The following is a 17,179-nucleotide window of genomic DNA, read 5'->3' as shown; positions in this document are numbered from 1 at the left end:
TGCAATCTCTTTCAACATGTATAGAGAATATGAAGGTGAATATGAAGGTATAGGTCATGCCATATCGGATGAGGGTGCCTAATTGTGAGGTTCACACTGTCTTATCTCCATCACTCATCTGTTGGCTATGCACTTTGTCCAAAATTTAGTTTATAATGTCCAGGTTTGAGGGTAAAGGTAGTGCATCAAAGTTTGTAATTCAGCCTTGGAATGCCATGTCATCCAGATCTGAGTTGTTAAGAGTTCGTCCAAATAGTGTTGCTTGACCACTGCAGCTGCAGCACCATCCTCACAAGATGGCACCCCTGTCCAAGAGATTTAACACAGTGTTCTTTATTAGACTATTGACATGCTATCATGTATCGAATAGTTTATAATGAGGTTCCCATACATATACTGTATATTCCCAACAGACTTTATGGCGTAGCGGATAAAGGACCTCTTTTATATGTTGCGACTGGTTCTTGGCACCCTAACTCGACGCCCAGATGGAAGCAGCACAAACTCTGAGTGTAGTGGATGTGGGGCATCGGAAATTATACGTTTAGCCTTCCTGCATACAGCACTGTCAAATATATTGCTGGAGCTGTTTCTGTGACAGGTACTGTTAAAAATGCTCTCTGAGTTTCCATTAAAAGTTCATGTCTGATTAATAATTGTCCTCCAAGTACTTAAATTGTTCCACTTTCCTACAGGCTGGTTATTGACTGTGACAGGGAGGATATGACTGGTGCCATTTGGGTTTGATTGAATTAAAAGTATCTTTAAAACTGATTGTATGGGAGAGTAATCTTTCCGAACAAGGACCTTGCAAAAACAAATTACTGTGTTGTCCTTTATGTTTTCTTTTATTTCTGTATGTAATTATATGGATATTGTTTTGGTGCCTGTCAGACTTGCCGGACCCTGCATTGTGTATCTCCCCAGAGGATCACAGTGGAAATAAGCCTGTGGCCTTTTTGCATAATTTAATCTTAGACCTCTGCATTTACTGCACTTAAATTACATCACAAAGAGGACAAACTATAAAGGGCTGATCCAAAACCACGAGACGATCTAGAACGGCCAGTGGTTGGATTCTTAAACATAGCACTGACATTACTGTGTTATTTAAGTGTCCACTCACCTTTATTTAAACACATTTTTGTCTCTCTTTTATAGCTCATCCCTCCTGAGAAGGTGCTACATACGACAAAACAGCCACTCCCCCATTTAGGCTGCAGTTTGCCTACTTTTTACTGTGCTTTTACACAGTTTAATGTGTTTGATATCCTGCTGTTCCGCTAATGGCCTGTGGGTGGCAGCAAAGCGCCGGCCACCATCACTACTACCACAAAGCACCGCAGAAGAAGACACATTACTGGCGGTTGGATTACTAGTGCAGTGCAATGGGGTGAGTATCGTTTTATTTGTCCACTGGTTGATTTAAAATGACCCGTAAACACTTGAATAAGGTAATAAACAGTTGAATTACATATTTTAATAGCAAGTGAAGCGCGTCAAGTTGTGTAATTCACTGCTTTTGTAGAAGAGCTAATCGTGACAGCTGCTGTCCGCCTACACAAAGCAGCATCTTTCACTGTCACTGTTAGCCACTTAGCTGCTAGCCAGCTGTCACCGTCAGCTACTGATGTCGGTAAGATACGGTTATCTAACGTGTCTTTTGTTAATACAATTCAACGTTAACTGTGACTGTCAGGCGATTAAAAAGCTAGCCGTTAGTTAGCTTCGCTGACGTTACAACAGATAGCCGGGAGCTAACAGCAGGTGACAAAAATAGCCGGCTAGCTAATTAAAATTTCATACTTAGGGACATTACGTTAGACTGCTGTTACATCAGCAGCTGGTAACGACGAGGTAATTAGCCAGACAGACTGCCAGTTGAACCTGTCCTACATTTCACTCAGTTGCATGAGAGACAGAGACCTATTTTTGTTTCCCCTCTGGGTTTATAAGACAGTGGTCCCTCTTAGATTAACACGCTATGTTTGGATGGACAGTGAGGAGCCAGAGTGTACATATGTTGCCTCAGGCCTTTTGTCTCCTCTGTTCATGAAGCAGTTTAAACCCTGGGTGTATTTAACAGTGTCTTTGTTAAAATGCAGGGGCAACCTTTAGATCAGGTCTGCCGTGAACAACATTATTATTCAAGCTGTGGTGGAAGAAGCATTCAGATCTTCAGAAGTATATCACAGTAAGAAATACTCTGTAGCAAGAAAAGGTCCTGCTTTCAAAATCTTTAAGGTGTCTACAGGTCCTTAAAAAGTCTTAAAATGTCTTACCTTCAGTGTTAAACAACAAGGCCTTAAAGGCAACAGTCTTAAATTTAAAAAACTGCTACAAATATTTTATCTGATGTTATTGATATATCTTTTAATTCCTGTTTGTGAAAACGAATGAAGCTTTTTTATGTAAAAGTCCACATTCATAATGTTACACATCTTTAAAAAAAAAAAGACTATAATACTGTCATTTTACTTCATACTTACAGTTCTGTTGGCAAACTGTAGATCAACTAAAGTGACTCTAATAACTATAGTCCTACATAACACCTACCTTTGCATTAGACCAAATGTATACTGCTTCTTATTTAATGCTTAAATGATTAAAACATGATTAAATCTTTCCTAAATTTGGTTGACAGCCTGATCTTGTAAAAAAGTAAAGTAAAAACTCAAAAGTATTAGCATTGATTGACTGTCTTTATTTCGAACATGTAAAGAGTGGAAACAAAACAAAAACAAGAAAACAGATAGACAAGTAAATAAATACTAAATTAAAACAGGCAAGCAAACAGACAGACAACAGTAACAATGTTGTTTTAATTTAAGTGCTTTGTAAATTTATTTTTTGGGATAAAGGGGCAGATTAAATACGTTTATTTTTCTTTCTGCTCCCTTTCATTCAGATTTGGGAATGTTGTGTTTATATTGTATTGTTTGTTTGTTTTTTTCTTTTTTTTTCAATGAATGAAATAAGAATAAATAAATAAATAACAAAAAACTAAAAAAGACAAAAGGATGGAATATTGATCCTCCACACGTTTCACATGCTCGAAAGGGGGTAGGAGGAAGTGTAAACTTATCTAGTCCTACCCCTTTACTCATAGCATCAAAATATACTTTAAGTACCAAAAAATAAAACTACTCATCATGCAGACAGGCCCGTTTTAAAATAACACAACTGTATGATCAATCAATCAATTTTATTTATAAAGCCCAATATCACAAATCACAATTTGCCTCAGAGGGCTTTACAGCATCGTCATCCCTCTGTCCTTAGGACAGTCACAGCGGATAAGGAAAAACTCCCCAAAAAAACCCTTTAACTGTGGGGAAAAAAATAAAGAGATTTTCAAGGTACAATAACCATCTCAGAAAATATCACACTCTCACAGTATCATGGCATTACTGAATTATCATTATTATTATGAGGCAAATTAACTAGGACCCGTCCAATTTAATCGGCCGATTATAGCCATTAAAGAATAATCGGCAATCGGCCAAAAGTTGGCGATGTTAACACTTATATTTTCATCACTAATAAAATGCAGGGAATATGGTGTTTTACTTAGAAATGATGTCCTTGTGTTACTTTTTGCACTATAACCTACCTCTGTTAAACTGGCAATAATAAGAAGAACTCTGGTACTGTGAACACACGTGAATGTCTTAATTCATATAGACTTTGCATGATTATTTTATTTCCCAGAGGTTTACTGCCTTTTTGCACATCATATTTTTCATTTATTTTGTGTTCAAATTGTTCATATGCTGCTTGTTCCACACAATTTCTGATAATAAAAGTATTTGAAAATAGTCAAATTGAAAAACGTAAAAATTTAATCAGCCGATATATTGGTTATCGGATTTTTTTATTCCATAATATTGGAATCGGCACAGGCCCCAAAAAATCCATATCGGTTAGGCCCTAAAATTAACCCATAAACATATGAAAATAGAAGGGTTATTTTTTTGGTTGAACAAACATTTCATTACTATAATTGAAACTTGAAACCATTTTAAAATTGATGTATGTGTAAAACGTAAAATCAAGTTGCTACAATTTTTTTCCATTAAAAATGAAAAATGAAAATATGTGTAAAAAGTGTAAGTTGAGATTCTTGGTGCAGTTGCATTTTTTCCCAATATCTTAAATGAGCAAATGTACACAGTATAATAAAAACTGGCATACCACTGCAACCCTAAATAATACATATTCTATTACTGGATTACAGGCTAATCATTGATGCATTAAACAGAAGTACCACCTAAATTAAGAATTCCAGTATGTTATTTCCATGGTCTAGGAAAGTCCAATCAATATTTGTGAGCATGAGCTACTCTTTCCTAAAGCCAGAAGTAAAGGCCTCTGCACACTGTGTCCGTTTTTTTTCTTTAATCCATCATCGTCGCACACACAAGCTTTGCACACTGATTCCGACGCGTCCACATCCTCTTCCTCTTCTTCATCATCCACCTGAATATTACTATCTGACCTGTTCTGAGCTATTTAAGTTATGACAAGATTCTGTGCAACATCTTTCTTTTGTCACGGCTGTGTCCTGCCGCCACATTTTCTTCACTGATTCTGGGTCAAAAGTTTCTAAAGGCTTGTGGCAGATGCGAAAAACACAGAAAATCAAACCTGTATCAAAAATTTTAATGACCAACAAAAGTTTCAGAGGTCGTATTTATTTTTAGACATGCAGCAATTTTTGTCAAGTCTGGAGATGCTCCATAGATGACAACGATTCACTCACTCATATTTCCCTATGCATTCATGTTATGCTGCATTCACACGTTGACGTATTTGCTGTGGAACAATCCCAGTTGCTATCAGGTGTTTCCTCTACGGGATCCTCCACTCTGCTGAAAGAAACAAATATTTTATTTATGTTATTTACCTATTCTATCTGCACTTATTTCATTTTAGCTCGCTGTGTTTTCTGTGTGGCTGCGTTTCTCTCCCTCCTTTCTCTCCTCTGCTGTGTGCGTCACCAATGCACAGACACGGGGCAGAGAGAAAGGAGGAGAGAGAAACATGGCTGAAACGGGTGACCTTAAGTTAGTAACCTCTTGTTACAGTATTATATAGTCCAATAAAATCTTCCAAACAAGTTTAATTTATATACAATGAAAAATAGTCTGTAAGTGAAGACGGCACATTTCTCACTGGGATCATATGTGTCAGGGATAACCTCCATTTTGCCAAAAAATACGCTTGACACACACATGGATGTAAACTGCAACTTAACTGGTGGTAGAAGCATAAAACCACGAGGCGGAAATTGTATTTAACGCATGAGTATAGTCTTTATTTTTGAGACAACATTTGTAATTTAATGTGCCTTAACATACTGGTGCGTCTCCTTCCTCCCCTGTCCAGTCTACCTGACTCCTGCTGACCCTAAGATCGGCCCCCACAGCCATCTGTCAACATGCAAGGATTCTACTCCAAGCTCGACTCCTCCCCCTCCTCGTCCCCGTTACTGGGGGTCGGCCTCGGGGGAGACGGTGCTCCCGTGCCCCTCAGCCTGGCTGTGGAGACAGAGAAAGCTCAGGCCCTCCTACAGACGTTCAGCTCCGCCTCTCTGCTGGCGTCTGCAGGACTCGGTGTGTTCTGCGTAGTGGCGGACCACACCCTCCAGCTGTCCGTCATCCAGAACCACCTGTGGCTGCGCGCTGCCTTGGACAACGCCACGCATGGATTGGTGGGGCTGTGGTCATGGGCTGTTGTTATTGGACTAAGGAAAAAGAGTGATCTGTACGAGGTGCTACTCGCCGGTCTTCTGGCATCAATCATAGACCTGGACCACTTCTACATGGCTGGATCCCTGTCACTCAAGGTAAGACCCGCAACCTTACTGAGGGTCAAGTGCAGAAATGTGCCTAACATGACTAATAATGTGCAAAAGTGTATTGCTAATTCATATTTATTTTGGAGAAAGAGCAAGTCCAGTTTCTTCTTCTTTCTGTGTGGCCAGATTTTTGTGCCAGAGTTGCACAAGGCCAAAGGAGATTGGAAACTGTTACAAAGAATCACGACTTTCTGCTCTGTAATGCTCATCAGTTTTTACATCCTGCAGTCAGTCTGTGTTTGCAGTGAGTGCAGAGACAGACAGTGTTTTCCCTTTATCACTATATCAGAGTTTACATGTGTTTGTTTAATGACGTGTTTGTCTGGCACCATCTGTCTTTTCATTGCAGCAATACCAGTATTCAGATTCTGTTTGAGATGATTTAGTGCAAGATCTGAACACTGAACAAGTTCAATATTTCAGCCAGTTCAGGGCATCTGTGTGGCTTTGCTTTGATTCTAAATTATACTGAAAGCAGCTGCCAAGAATAAGAGAAACAACACCAGAGAGAGTAGAGATGAATTGTAAATCAGAAATCTAGTATCAGTTGGGCTCTCTTCAATGACCGTAGATTATTTCAGTGAATCAAAAGGCAGTTTCAAAAGCTACATAGCTGTCCTGCCATCACTCTTACATATAGTGCTTTCATGAAACATTTAAGCTGACTTTTGACCACTTTTGTTTCATTATAAAGAAAATCTGAATGAACTACATTCAAAATTTGACCGAGCAGCAACAAAGCATTTCGCACCTTGTTTTTCTTTTCAACTTGGCACAAACCTTGCCAAAAACCTACTGAATTGATATTTGGCAAGGTATGCAACTGTGTTCAGTTAGTAGCAATCCCATAAAAGATACTGTTTGGATGATATGCTTAAATATATTCAATATAAAATGATAATATGGGATATTTATTGTTGATTGTCTCATGAGCAACACCTTTAAGTAGGACCTATTCATGCTCATTTTCAGGTTCATACTTATATTTTCAGTTTCTACAACACCATGGTTACATACTTTCAAGCTAGAGCTGCTAACTTTTATGAAAATAACTTTGTTGTATTTGCTGAAACTGTCACTGTATCGTAAAAGACGTACATAAGACTGATAGTCGTGGTGGATTCTAAAATCTACCAGGCATTTAATAGATCACCATTGTTTTTTGGCTGGTGAGTGAAGCTAATCTCGCACCTACTTGGATATTTTACCAGAATTTGGCCGGTGGCTGGTGCTGATTTCCAACCCTGTCCCTCCTGCCCACCTACTGTAGAGCCAAGGAGTCTCCAACAGAGCTGTCAGTCATGTCAGTCGCTCCATCAAACTGTCTGCTTCATAGTCTAGTGCACTGTTCTGTACACACAACGAAGAGGGATCCCTCCTCAGTTTCTCTTCTCCTCTTGCAGCTTAAATCATTTTCTTCCTGTTAAAAGTATTTTTAAGGGAGTTTTTTTGCATAACCGCTGTAAAGGTTCAGGGACAGAGGGGTGATGTGTGCTGTAAAGCCCTCTGAGGCAAATTGTGATTTGTAAAATTGGGCTTTATAAATAAAATTGACTTGAATACCGTTGAACAGTAAAATGAGAGAGCTGGTCCCACTAGTGGGCGGTAGGGGTGGGAATCTCGAGGCACCTCACGATTTGATTCGATTCAATTCCGATTCTAAAGGCAACGATTTCGATTATAAATTCGATTCTAAAACAAACCAATAAAAAAATTTACACTAGATATTGAAAAACATTATTGTAATAAAGCTGGGAATACATATCCAGTGCATACAAACTGTATTACTTACTGTGGTTGAGATTACTACACTCCACCGGTCCATCCTCCTCATCCACAAATCTCAATGGGACTCTCCTGTCCCTCATCAACCTCATCAACCATCAAATGGTGGCAAAACTACGAACTATGGTGAAAACACGACGAAAAAACTAACCCTAACCCACGGCAAAAAAACTCAAAAGCTCTCAAAAAAACACAAATACTATTATTTACAACAGTAAATATTATTTACAAAGAAAATGCCACCTAAACTCCACTAAAACACCGCTAAATCACTCAAACATCACTCGTCAGCTGTCACTCTCCTCCTGCTGTGCTCACTTCCCTCCTCCCTCCACAGGTAATGACGTCTTTACCGTAATGTACTGTTCCATATCACTGGAAAGCTCCGCTTCTCAGCTTTCAGAATCCGTTGGAATTACGTCAATAGCGCGAATGGTCGAGGAGGTACGGTAATTTGAAAAATAAATATAAAAATTAAATTAAAATCAATTATGAGTTTTCCACATCGATGCTCGCATCGTTCAAGACAGAATCTCGATGCATCTAAAAATCGATTTTTTTCCCCCACCCCTAGTGGGCTGTGCTTGGTACACCGTTTAACTGTAAAATGTGTAAATGTTACCCAGCTGAAATTTTGGATACAGTTAAACAGCACACTAAAATATGTTTCTGACAACATCTGAGGTGAGAAACAGGCAATGCAGTAACAGAATCTTGATTTGTATTCGACCAGGGCTGCCTAATGTGACAGTCTGACTGCAGTTCACAAGCATGATTGACAGCTGCGTGAGAGACTCTGCTCTGATTGGTTGTCTTTGTTCACATGCAGTAAGGCAGTGTCTGAAATTAACTGGCTAAGGGGGCTGGTTCATGAAAAACCCACCGGCCAAGCATATTTTTTTATTGGCCAAAATAATAAATTTAGTTTTTATGCCACATATACATTTGTTATATTCCATTTCATTGAGATAAAAAGATATCATATTGAATACAAGGTTAAAGAAGAAAAAATCTGAGGCAAAATGATTTCAATATATTGAACAACTCATCAACACAGCCTCAGCATGTATATATATGTTCCCTATCATAAACAGTAATGCAGTGTATATGTCCAGGGCTTTGTTGTGAAAGGTAAGAATGGAAAGAGTGAAGCTAATGTGCTGCCACTTACAATGTGGGAGATAATGTGTTAATGAGGAGTTTGCTTTCTTAGTTAAATGGGGCCTCTGTGTTATTCTGTCACCTTCATTAAGTATGGGCGCAAGGCTAGCACGCAGCAGACCTGCAGCAAGAGATAGTTTAGATCACATCAGCTGATGTCCTGTATGGTAGAACTGGGAGCACTCGAGACAGTCAGTTTAGTTGCACCCTTTAGCCTAGGAGCAGCAGAGCAGTGCACCCCTAAATGACGCAAAATGCAATACAGACTCAGACTATTTTGGTACAAACATTTACCCACCAGTGTGGAGGACAGCCTTCCTAGATGTTCTTGCGAAAGGAGTATGATTGTCAAAGATTATCTGTCTCATTTAGTGCTGTGTGAATATAGTCACAGTTTGAGCAAATGTGGTTTTTTTTGTTTTGAAAAAACTCTGTATTCAGCCTCTCTGTCTGATAAGACTCAGTTTTAATGCCTGTCTCCTTAAACCCCCTTCTCGAAAAAGACCAGTGTGCTCTGATTGGTCAGTGTCTCTTCACCATCATTGCAGCTGGGGGACTATAACAGAGAAAAGCTTCACTTTCTACTGTGGACAATTACCAATAAAAGCATCTGAATACAACTAAATATGTTCCAGCAGGAAGATGATCTGAAATCAGGGAGAAATTTATAACATCCGAAACCAAGAGTATGTGTTTGATCTTAGCATGCAGCTAACATGTCATCTTGTGGCCAAAGTAGGAAAAAAAATAGGGATACACCAATGTGGACTTTTTCAACCGATTCGATAACCGATAAATTTTACATTTTTGCATTTTGAAATGAAGTGTATAACCTGTAGGGTAAGAAAGGCGTAGATGTAGCGAGAAAATATGGATGATTTTATATTTCACAGCCCTGACCCAACCAAATCAAACTGACCTCACTATTGCTAACGCAACAAAATCAGAATGGACCTTCGGTGCAATCCTGTTGTCTTCCTCTGGAACTGGAAAGACATCCACACCGCAACATGTTTTGCCCTCTAGTCAGCGTGATGCAGGTGCTGTGCTTCTTCTTCTTCTCTGTGTTTAAAGGCACATCTACCGTCGCCCACTGTGTCAGGTGTGTAGATGCCGACCTTGTTAGGTCAATGAAAGCAGTCCGGCTTCGTATTATCAGCGCTATTTATCGGCTATAACTTTAGTTATCGGAATAATGCATAATAATAAAAATGTCCCATTATCAGCCCGAAATATATTGTGAATCCCTAAAAAGAACCCTTGGAAACAAGTATTCAGAATGGTCTAAAGCCTGGGGTTTTTTGCATACAGGGATAGGTCGCCTTTAGAAATCTGGCAGAATTCATCTAATATCTTACCAGTAGTGAGAGAGGTGGCAGATAATTTCTAACAAAACCAACGAAATACTCAGAGATAACTTCCTCTCCCACTTTCTTCCAGGCTGCTGTCTCACTCCCTCAGCGTCCTCCTCTCCACTGCTCCTCTCTCATCCCCATCCTCTGCCTCTCCCTACGCTTCCTCATGTGGATCGGACGCCTCAAAGACGCTTGGTGCTCCTTGCCGTGGATGCTTTTCATCTCCATGGCCACGCACCACGTCCGGGATGCCGTGCGCCATGGCCTGTGGGTGTGCCCGTTCGGCAACACGGCGCCGCTCCCCTACTGGCTGTATGTCAGCACCACGGCAACGCTTCCTCACCTGTGTTCGGTGCTCATGTATCTGACGGGAACCAGAGACGTGATCTCCACCAAACACGGGGTGGCCATCGATGTTTAGAAGTCAGCGACTCACCAGCGACACCTAGTGCTGATATGGTATGGATTGTTCCACGCTGTTTGAGACAACTTTTAGATACTTGAAATCACTGGAGGAAACATTTGTGGCACTGGAAGCTGTCACTGTATGATAATGAGGGAGAAAGGTACAGTTTAGGTTGGATGGAAACATCTGTAAAATAAATGTAAGCTTTTTAAGAAAGGAACGTTCCAGTGTAAGTGCCAATCATGGACTTTTTTCTGACATTTTTTTCCTGGTGTTTTGGAAATGTATCCGAATCCTGTTGACTTATCTCAAGAGTGATGCTTATCTCTAATAACTGTCCTAAGTGTTTGGGGATCGACTCTTTAAAGCTTTGACATATCGTTTGCAGAGGCTCGCCTGCTGTCTGTTCACCTATCCAAACCCTGATAAGGGACCTGAGACTTCACGTCATCTCTTGGCCTCTGAACTCTTAACTAACCTGAACTTTCACTATCTGTCCTCATCCTAAGAAGGAACACTCAAGGAAAAGTCAACCAAAGGTCCACCACAGGCTATGCGACACTGACAACATGTTATTACCAGTGTCACCTTCACCCTCAGTGTGTCCAGCAGTATATTACCACTTATATTCCACTGCTCATCTGCCATAGTAGTGAAGTGTAATGTGTCGTGCATTCATTGTAGAGTAAGTAGTAAATCTAGCACATTCCAGTAACAGCTCCATTATTAATCACCCCTAAACACATATTATCTTTTGCTGTAACAACCAGAAGCATCACCTCTCTGACACTTCAGCTGCGTACGTTTTGCGGCTTGGATGAGCCAGTCACAAATAACCTACACATGCCACTTTTTTTACAGTGGCAATTTTGAATCTACAGTAAACCTGGTTTAACTGTTGCCATAAAAGTTTGGATTAGCTGCTCAGACACAGATGTTAGTTTAATCTAAAGCATGAGGGGCCAGATGCATAAATGATGTGTAGGTTCTCCATCAACACTGAGAGAGACACAGTGCTGCTCCTCTGTTTAATCTGTTCATTAGTCTACAGTGCGACATCGGTCTATATGTTACACATGCTACACTAAATCAGTCTGTGAGATGAATTAAATTACCACAGTAGCACACATACAATACTGTGGGCCAATTTTTGCGTTTCCGTTGTCAGTTTAGACGCGGCGCACTGCGTCGAGCTGCGCCGGAGATGGACCTTCGTCAAGCTGCGCCGGAGATGGACCTTCTCTTCTTTTCCTGCCCTGCTGTGTAAAAACATGCAGCAAAAATAACAGAGGACTTCAGCCTGGATCAGCTTGTGACTGAACATGTAGCCCACTTCGAAAATACCAGGATATGAATTTTTGTCCATATCGCCCAGCCTCAGTGGGAATGAGGCTCGCGCTCGTGCGCCCAGCGCCACAATGATTGAGATTTATAAAACACAATCAGGCGTACGCATGGCTTTTTAAATCTGATTAAAAGAATGCGTATACACAGTGTTAATCATGAATATACACAGAATTTTATGCATCTGGTCCCAGTTCTGCCGGCTACTTGTTGAAAGGTGACAAGGCTCTTGTACTGTGCATGAATCAACCTAGGAAGTGTTCCAGTTTTATTACAAATGGTTGGTGAGTTGTCTGTCTTTCTGTTATCCTAAAGGAAAACTGCTTTTATTCTCTATAGTTTCAAACAGCACAGTCAACTCTGGGGATTATCTTTCTGACAGATTAAGCTCTGTTGTTGCAGCAAAAGTTAAAGATGAATTAACATAATCAACATTTTGTACTGTAACACCGGTGTGATGAGTGTACGGTGTCCCAAGTGACCTCTCTATTTCACATCAAACGTAGAAAGGAAAGGGACCTAGAGAGAGATGCTGGATATTTATTTTTGAAGTGTTAAAACATTCAAGGGAATAATTTGTTCAATAGCGTGTCCATTGCCAATAATATCATATAACTTGTTGATATTTACAAAATTATGAAGTGTAAAGAAAATGAATTGCTGCATTAACTTGCTGTATATTGTTCCACTGCAGTTTGTGTTACGCTTCTGTAATTAAACAATTAATATAGTACATCCTACAAACTAAAACTTCCAGCTGGTGAAACCGTGAGTTGCAGAAGGACATGGGTTGTTGAACTATTCGTCTTACATGAATATCATATAGAACATTTAGAGATAGGAAGTCATGACACAGTTTTAGATGTAGACTGATCCCACGTTCATTCCTTTAATGTATTTGTTTACTATATTTTACATGACGCGTAATATGGTATGGTTGTAGAGTGGATTTATGGATTTAGAAACTTCTTATAGTCATTTGAATGTAATTGCTTTGAGTATAAAAACAATGGTGAACTCCTAAAGGGATTTCTAACAGTCTGCTTCTATGTTTTTGATTTGGAATACATTTTAATTTATGAGGAAAACATAATCACAATATTCTCAAATATCAGACACAAAAAAAAATTCATAATTTCCAAGGTTGTAGTGTTGCTTGTTGTCCACTAGGTGGCTGCAGTGAGCTGAAGGGATTCACATTACCCTCCTAAAGTTTGAATTGCACAGTGTGTTATAGATGTTATATTTTAAAAAATTATTTTTTGTTTTTTTATGTGTGTGTGTGTGTTAACTTTTTTGCTGCTATTACACATCTGTGTTTTTTTAATTATTTATGAAATATTTCCCTTTTTATGGATTGGAAACTATTGGAAACACTGTACTGCACCTACATAATTGAAAGTGATTTTTGGGGGGGGGGGGGGAGGAGTGATACGATGGGTGCCATGTCATTATAGTTGCCATTTTGAATATCTCTTTAACTGCTGCTTTATGTTGACAATGTGACCTTCATTAATGCAATATTATGTTGACTTTTGCACATTTTAAGTTTTATTTTGTCGTTTAAATTATGTTTTGTATTATTTGTGTGTTTTTTATGACAAAGTTTTAATTTCAATAGTCATGAAGTATAGATAGTAACAACATAGTTTTAATGTAGTGTTCTTTTTATCTCAATAAAATATATCCTGTGTATATACTGTGTGTTTGTGTATCAATACATGCTGTAACTGTTATTCCATATTATCAAATCTTGTCATTTTCACTACATATTTATGACATACTATATATATTTTTAAAGATATTATACAGTGACTGTTAATCTAATTTTTTTACATACAATACAATCACTTTTTATGATGTTATATACTGACATTTTTAATGATTTATGACTATTCTATTCACATTTTTCATGACTTATTTTATGACTTAAGCACGATCTTTGACATGCCATAACATTTTTTAAACCGAAATATGCTATCTTTTTTTTCTCCTATTTTTTGACGTACTAGACTGTAACCGTTTTTTGACATACGTTACTTTGACCTATTTTGCCTGTTATGACCTATTTTGCCTGTTATGGTAGTTTTTGTACCTCCTTCATTAATCACATTTTTCTTATTTTGCTGTGTGTGTGTGTGTGTGTGTGTGTGTGTGTGTGTGTACTTGTTTTTATAGTTTTGGACGACATACTATACTATATGTATACTATACATACTATACTATGACTTTTTTTCATGATATTGGATGTCATACTTTACTATGACATTTTTTCATGATTTCGGACGACATACTATACTATGACTTTTTTTCGAGGTTTCGGACGACATACTATACTATGACTTTTTTCATGATTTCGGACGACATAGTACTATGACTTTTTTCAGTATTTCGGACGACACACTATACTATGACTTCTTTTCAGTATTTCAGACGACATACTATACTATGACTTTTTTGATGATTTTGGACGACATACTATGCTATGACTTTTTTTTTATGATTTCGGACGACATACTATACTATGATTTTTTTGAGTATTTCAGACGACATACTATACTATGACTTGTTTTCATATTTTCGGACGACATACTATACTATGACTTTTTTGAGTATTTCGGACGACATACTATACTATGACTTGTTTTCATATTTTCGGACGACATACTATACTATGACTTTTTTTCATAGTTTTGGACGACATACTATAGTATGGCTTTTTTATCATGATTTGGGACGACATGATAATACGAATTTTTTTCAGTATTTCGGACGACATACTATGCTATGACTTTTTTTATGATTTCGGACGACATACTATACTATGACTTGTTTCATGATTTGGGACGACATACTATACTATGACTTTTTTTTTCATGGTTTGGAACGACATGATAATATGAATTTTTTTCAGTATTGCGGACGACATACTATACTAAGACTTTTTGATGATTTCGGATGACATACTATACTATGACTTTTTTTGATGATTTGGGACGACACACTATACTATGACTTTTTTTCAGTATTTCAGACGACATACTATACTATGACTTTTTTTCATGGTTTTGGACGACATACTATACTATGACTTTTTTTTCATGATTTCGGATGACATACTATACTATGACTATTTTTGATGATTTCAGACAACATACTATACTATGACTTTTTTTCATGGTTTTGGACGACATACTATACTAAGACTTTTTTTCATGATTTCGGATGACATACTATACTATGACTATTTTTGATGATTTGGGACGACATACTATACTATGACTTTTTTTCAGTATTTCGGACGACATACTATACTGAGACTTTTTTTTGATAATTTTGGACGACATACTATACTATGACTTTTTTATGATTTCGGACGACATACTATACTATGACTTTTTTTCAGTATTTCGGACGACATACTATACTATGACTTTTTTTCATGGTTTTGGACGACGTACTATACTATGACTATTTTTGATGATTTGGGACGACATACTATACTATGACTATTTTTGATAATTTGGGACGACATACTATATTATGACTTTTTTTATGATTTCGGACAACATACTATACTATGACTTTTTTTTGATGATTTCGGACGACATACTATACTATGACTATTTTTGATGATTTGGGACGACATACTATATTATGACTTTTTTTATGATTTCGGACGACATACTATACTATGACTTTTTTTTGATGATTTCAGACGACATACTATACTATGACTATTTTTGATGATTTGGGACGATATATTATACTATTACTTTTTTTCATGGTTTTGGACGACATACTATACTATGACTTTTTTTTCAGTATTTCGGACGACATACTATACTATGACTATTTTTGATGATTTGGGACGACATACTTTACTATGACATTTTTTCATGATTTCGGACGACATACTATACTATGACTTTTTTTCGAGGTTTCGGACGACATACTATACTATGACTTTTTTCATGATTTCGGACGACATAGTACTATGACTTTTTTCAGTATATCGGACGACACACTATACTATGACTTTTTTTCGAGGTTTCGGACGCCATACTATATTATGACTTTTTTTCATGATTTCGGACGACATAGTACTATTACTTTTTTTCATGGTTTTGGACAACATACTATACTATGACTTCTTTTCAGTATTTCAGACGACATACTATACTATGACTTTTTTGATGATTTTGGACGACATACTATGCTATGACTTTTTTTTATGATTTCGGACAACATACTATACTATGATTTTTTTGAGTATTTCAGACGACATACTATACTATGACTTGTTTTCATATTTTCGGACGACATACTATACTATGACTTTTTTGAGTATTTCGGACGACATACTATACTATGACTTGTTTTCATATTTTCGGACGACATACTATACTATGACTTGTTTTCATATTTTCAGACGACATACTATACTATGACTTTTTTTCATAGTTTTGGACGACATACTATAGTATGGCTTTTTTATCATGATTTGGGACAACATGATAATACGAATTTTTTTCAGTATTTCGGACGACATACTATGCTATGACTTTTTTTATGATTTCGGACGACATACTATACTATGACTTGTTTCATGGTTTTGGACGACATACTATACTAAGACTGTTTTTCATGATTTGGGACGACATACTACACTATGACTTGTTTTCATGTTTTCGGACGACATACTATACTATGACTTTTTTTTTCACAGTATTGGACGACATACTATACTAAGACTGTTTTTCATGATTTGGGACGACATACTACACGATGACTTTTTTTGATGATTTCGGACGATATATTATACTATGACTTTTTTTGAGTATTTCGGACGACATACTATACTATGACTTTTTTATCATGATGTTGGATGACATACTATACTACGACTTTTTTTATCATGATTTGGGACGACATACAATGCTATGACATTTTGTCATGGTTTTGGGACAACAAAAGTCTTTGTATAGTATGTCGTCCAAAACCATGAAAAAAAGTCATAGTATAGTATGTCGTCTGAAATACTGAAAAAAAGTCATAGTATAGTGTGTCGTCCCAAATCATCAAAAAAAGTCATAGTATAGTATGTCATCCGAAATCATCAAAAAAAGTCATAGTATAGTATGTCGTCCGAAATCATCAAAAAAAGTCATAGTATAGTAAGTCATCCCAAATCATGATAAAAAATTCATAGCATAGTATGTCGTCCGAAATACTGAAAAAAAAGTCATAGTATAGTATGTCGTCCGA

General features: G+C 37.6%; 1 protein-coding gene across 1 annotated transcript; it reads left to right on the top strand.

Moving 5' to 3' along the window:
* Positions 1–1,336: 1,336 nt before the first annotated feature.
* tmem267 (transmembrane protein 267) lies at positions 1,337–13,606 on the top strand. The gene is made up of 3 exons (XM_033646092.2): positions 1,337–1,393; positions 5,389–5,848; positions 10,247–13,606. The coding sequence occupies exons 2-3, from the start codon at positions 5,441–5,443 to the stop codon at positions 10,580–10,582; spliced, it is 744 nt and encodes a 247-aa protein (XP_033501983.1). The 5' UTR covers positions 1,337–1,393; positions 5,389–5,440; the 3' UTR covers positions 10,583–13,606.
* Positions 13,607–17,179: the final 3,573 nt, after the last annotated feature.

The sequence above is a fragment of the Epinephelus lanceolatus genome, chromosome 19 (assembly GCF_041903045.1).
Source record: "Epinephelus lanceolatus isolate andai-2023 chromosome 19, ASM4190304v1, whole genome shotgun sequence".
In the NCBI taxonomy this organism is placed as follows: domain Eukaryota; kingdom Metazoa; phylum Chordata; class Actinopteri; order Perciformes; family Serranidae; genus Epinephelus; species Epinephelus lanceolatus.
The sequence above is the reverse complement of the archived record's forward strand: the minus strand, read 5'-3'. Positions and strand labels throughout refer to the sequence as shown.

What these genes read in the sequence shown, in the direction of transcription:
- tmem267 (XM_033646092.2), top strand. Translation starts at nt 5,441, where the DNA reads ATGCAAGGATTCTACTCCAAGCTCGACTCCTCCCCCTCCTCGTCCCCG. An exon ending in CTGGATCCCTGTCACTCAAG is followed by an intron (nt 5,849 to 10,246) that starts GTAAGACCCGCA and finishes ACTTTCTTCCAG; the next exon opens with GCTGCTGTCTCACTCCCTCA.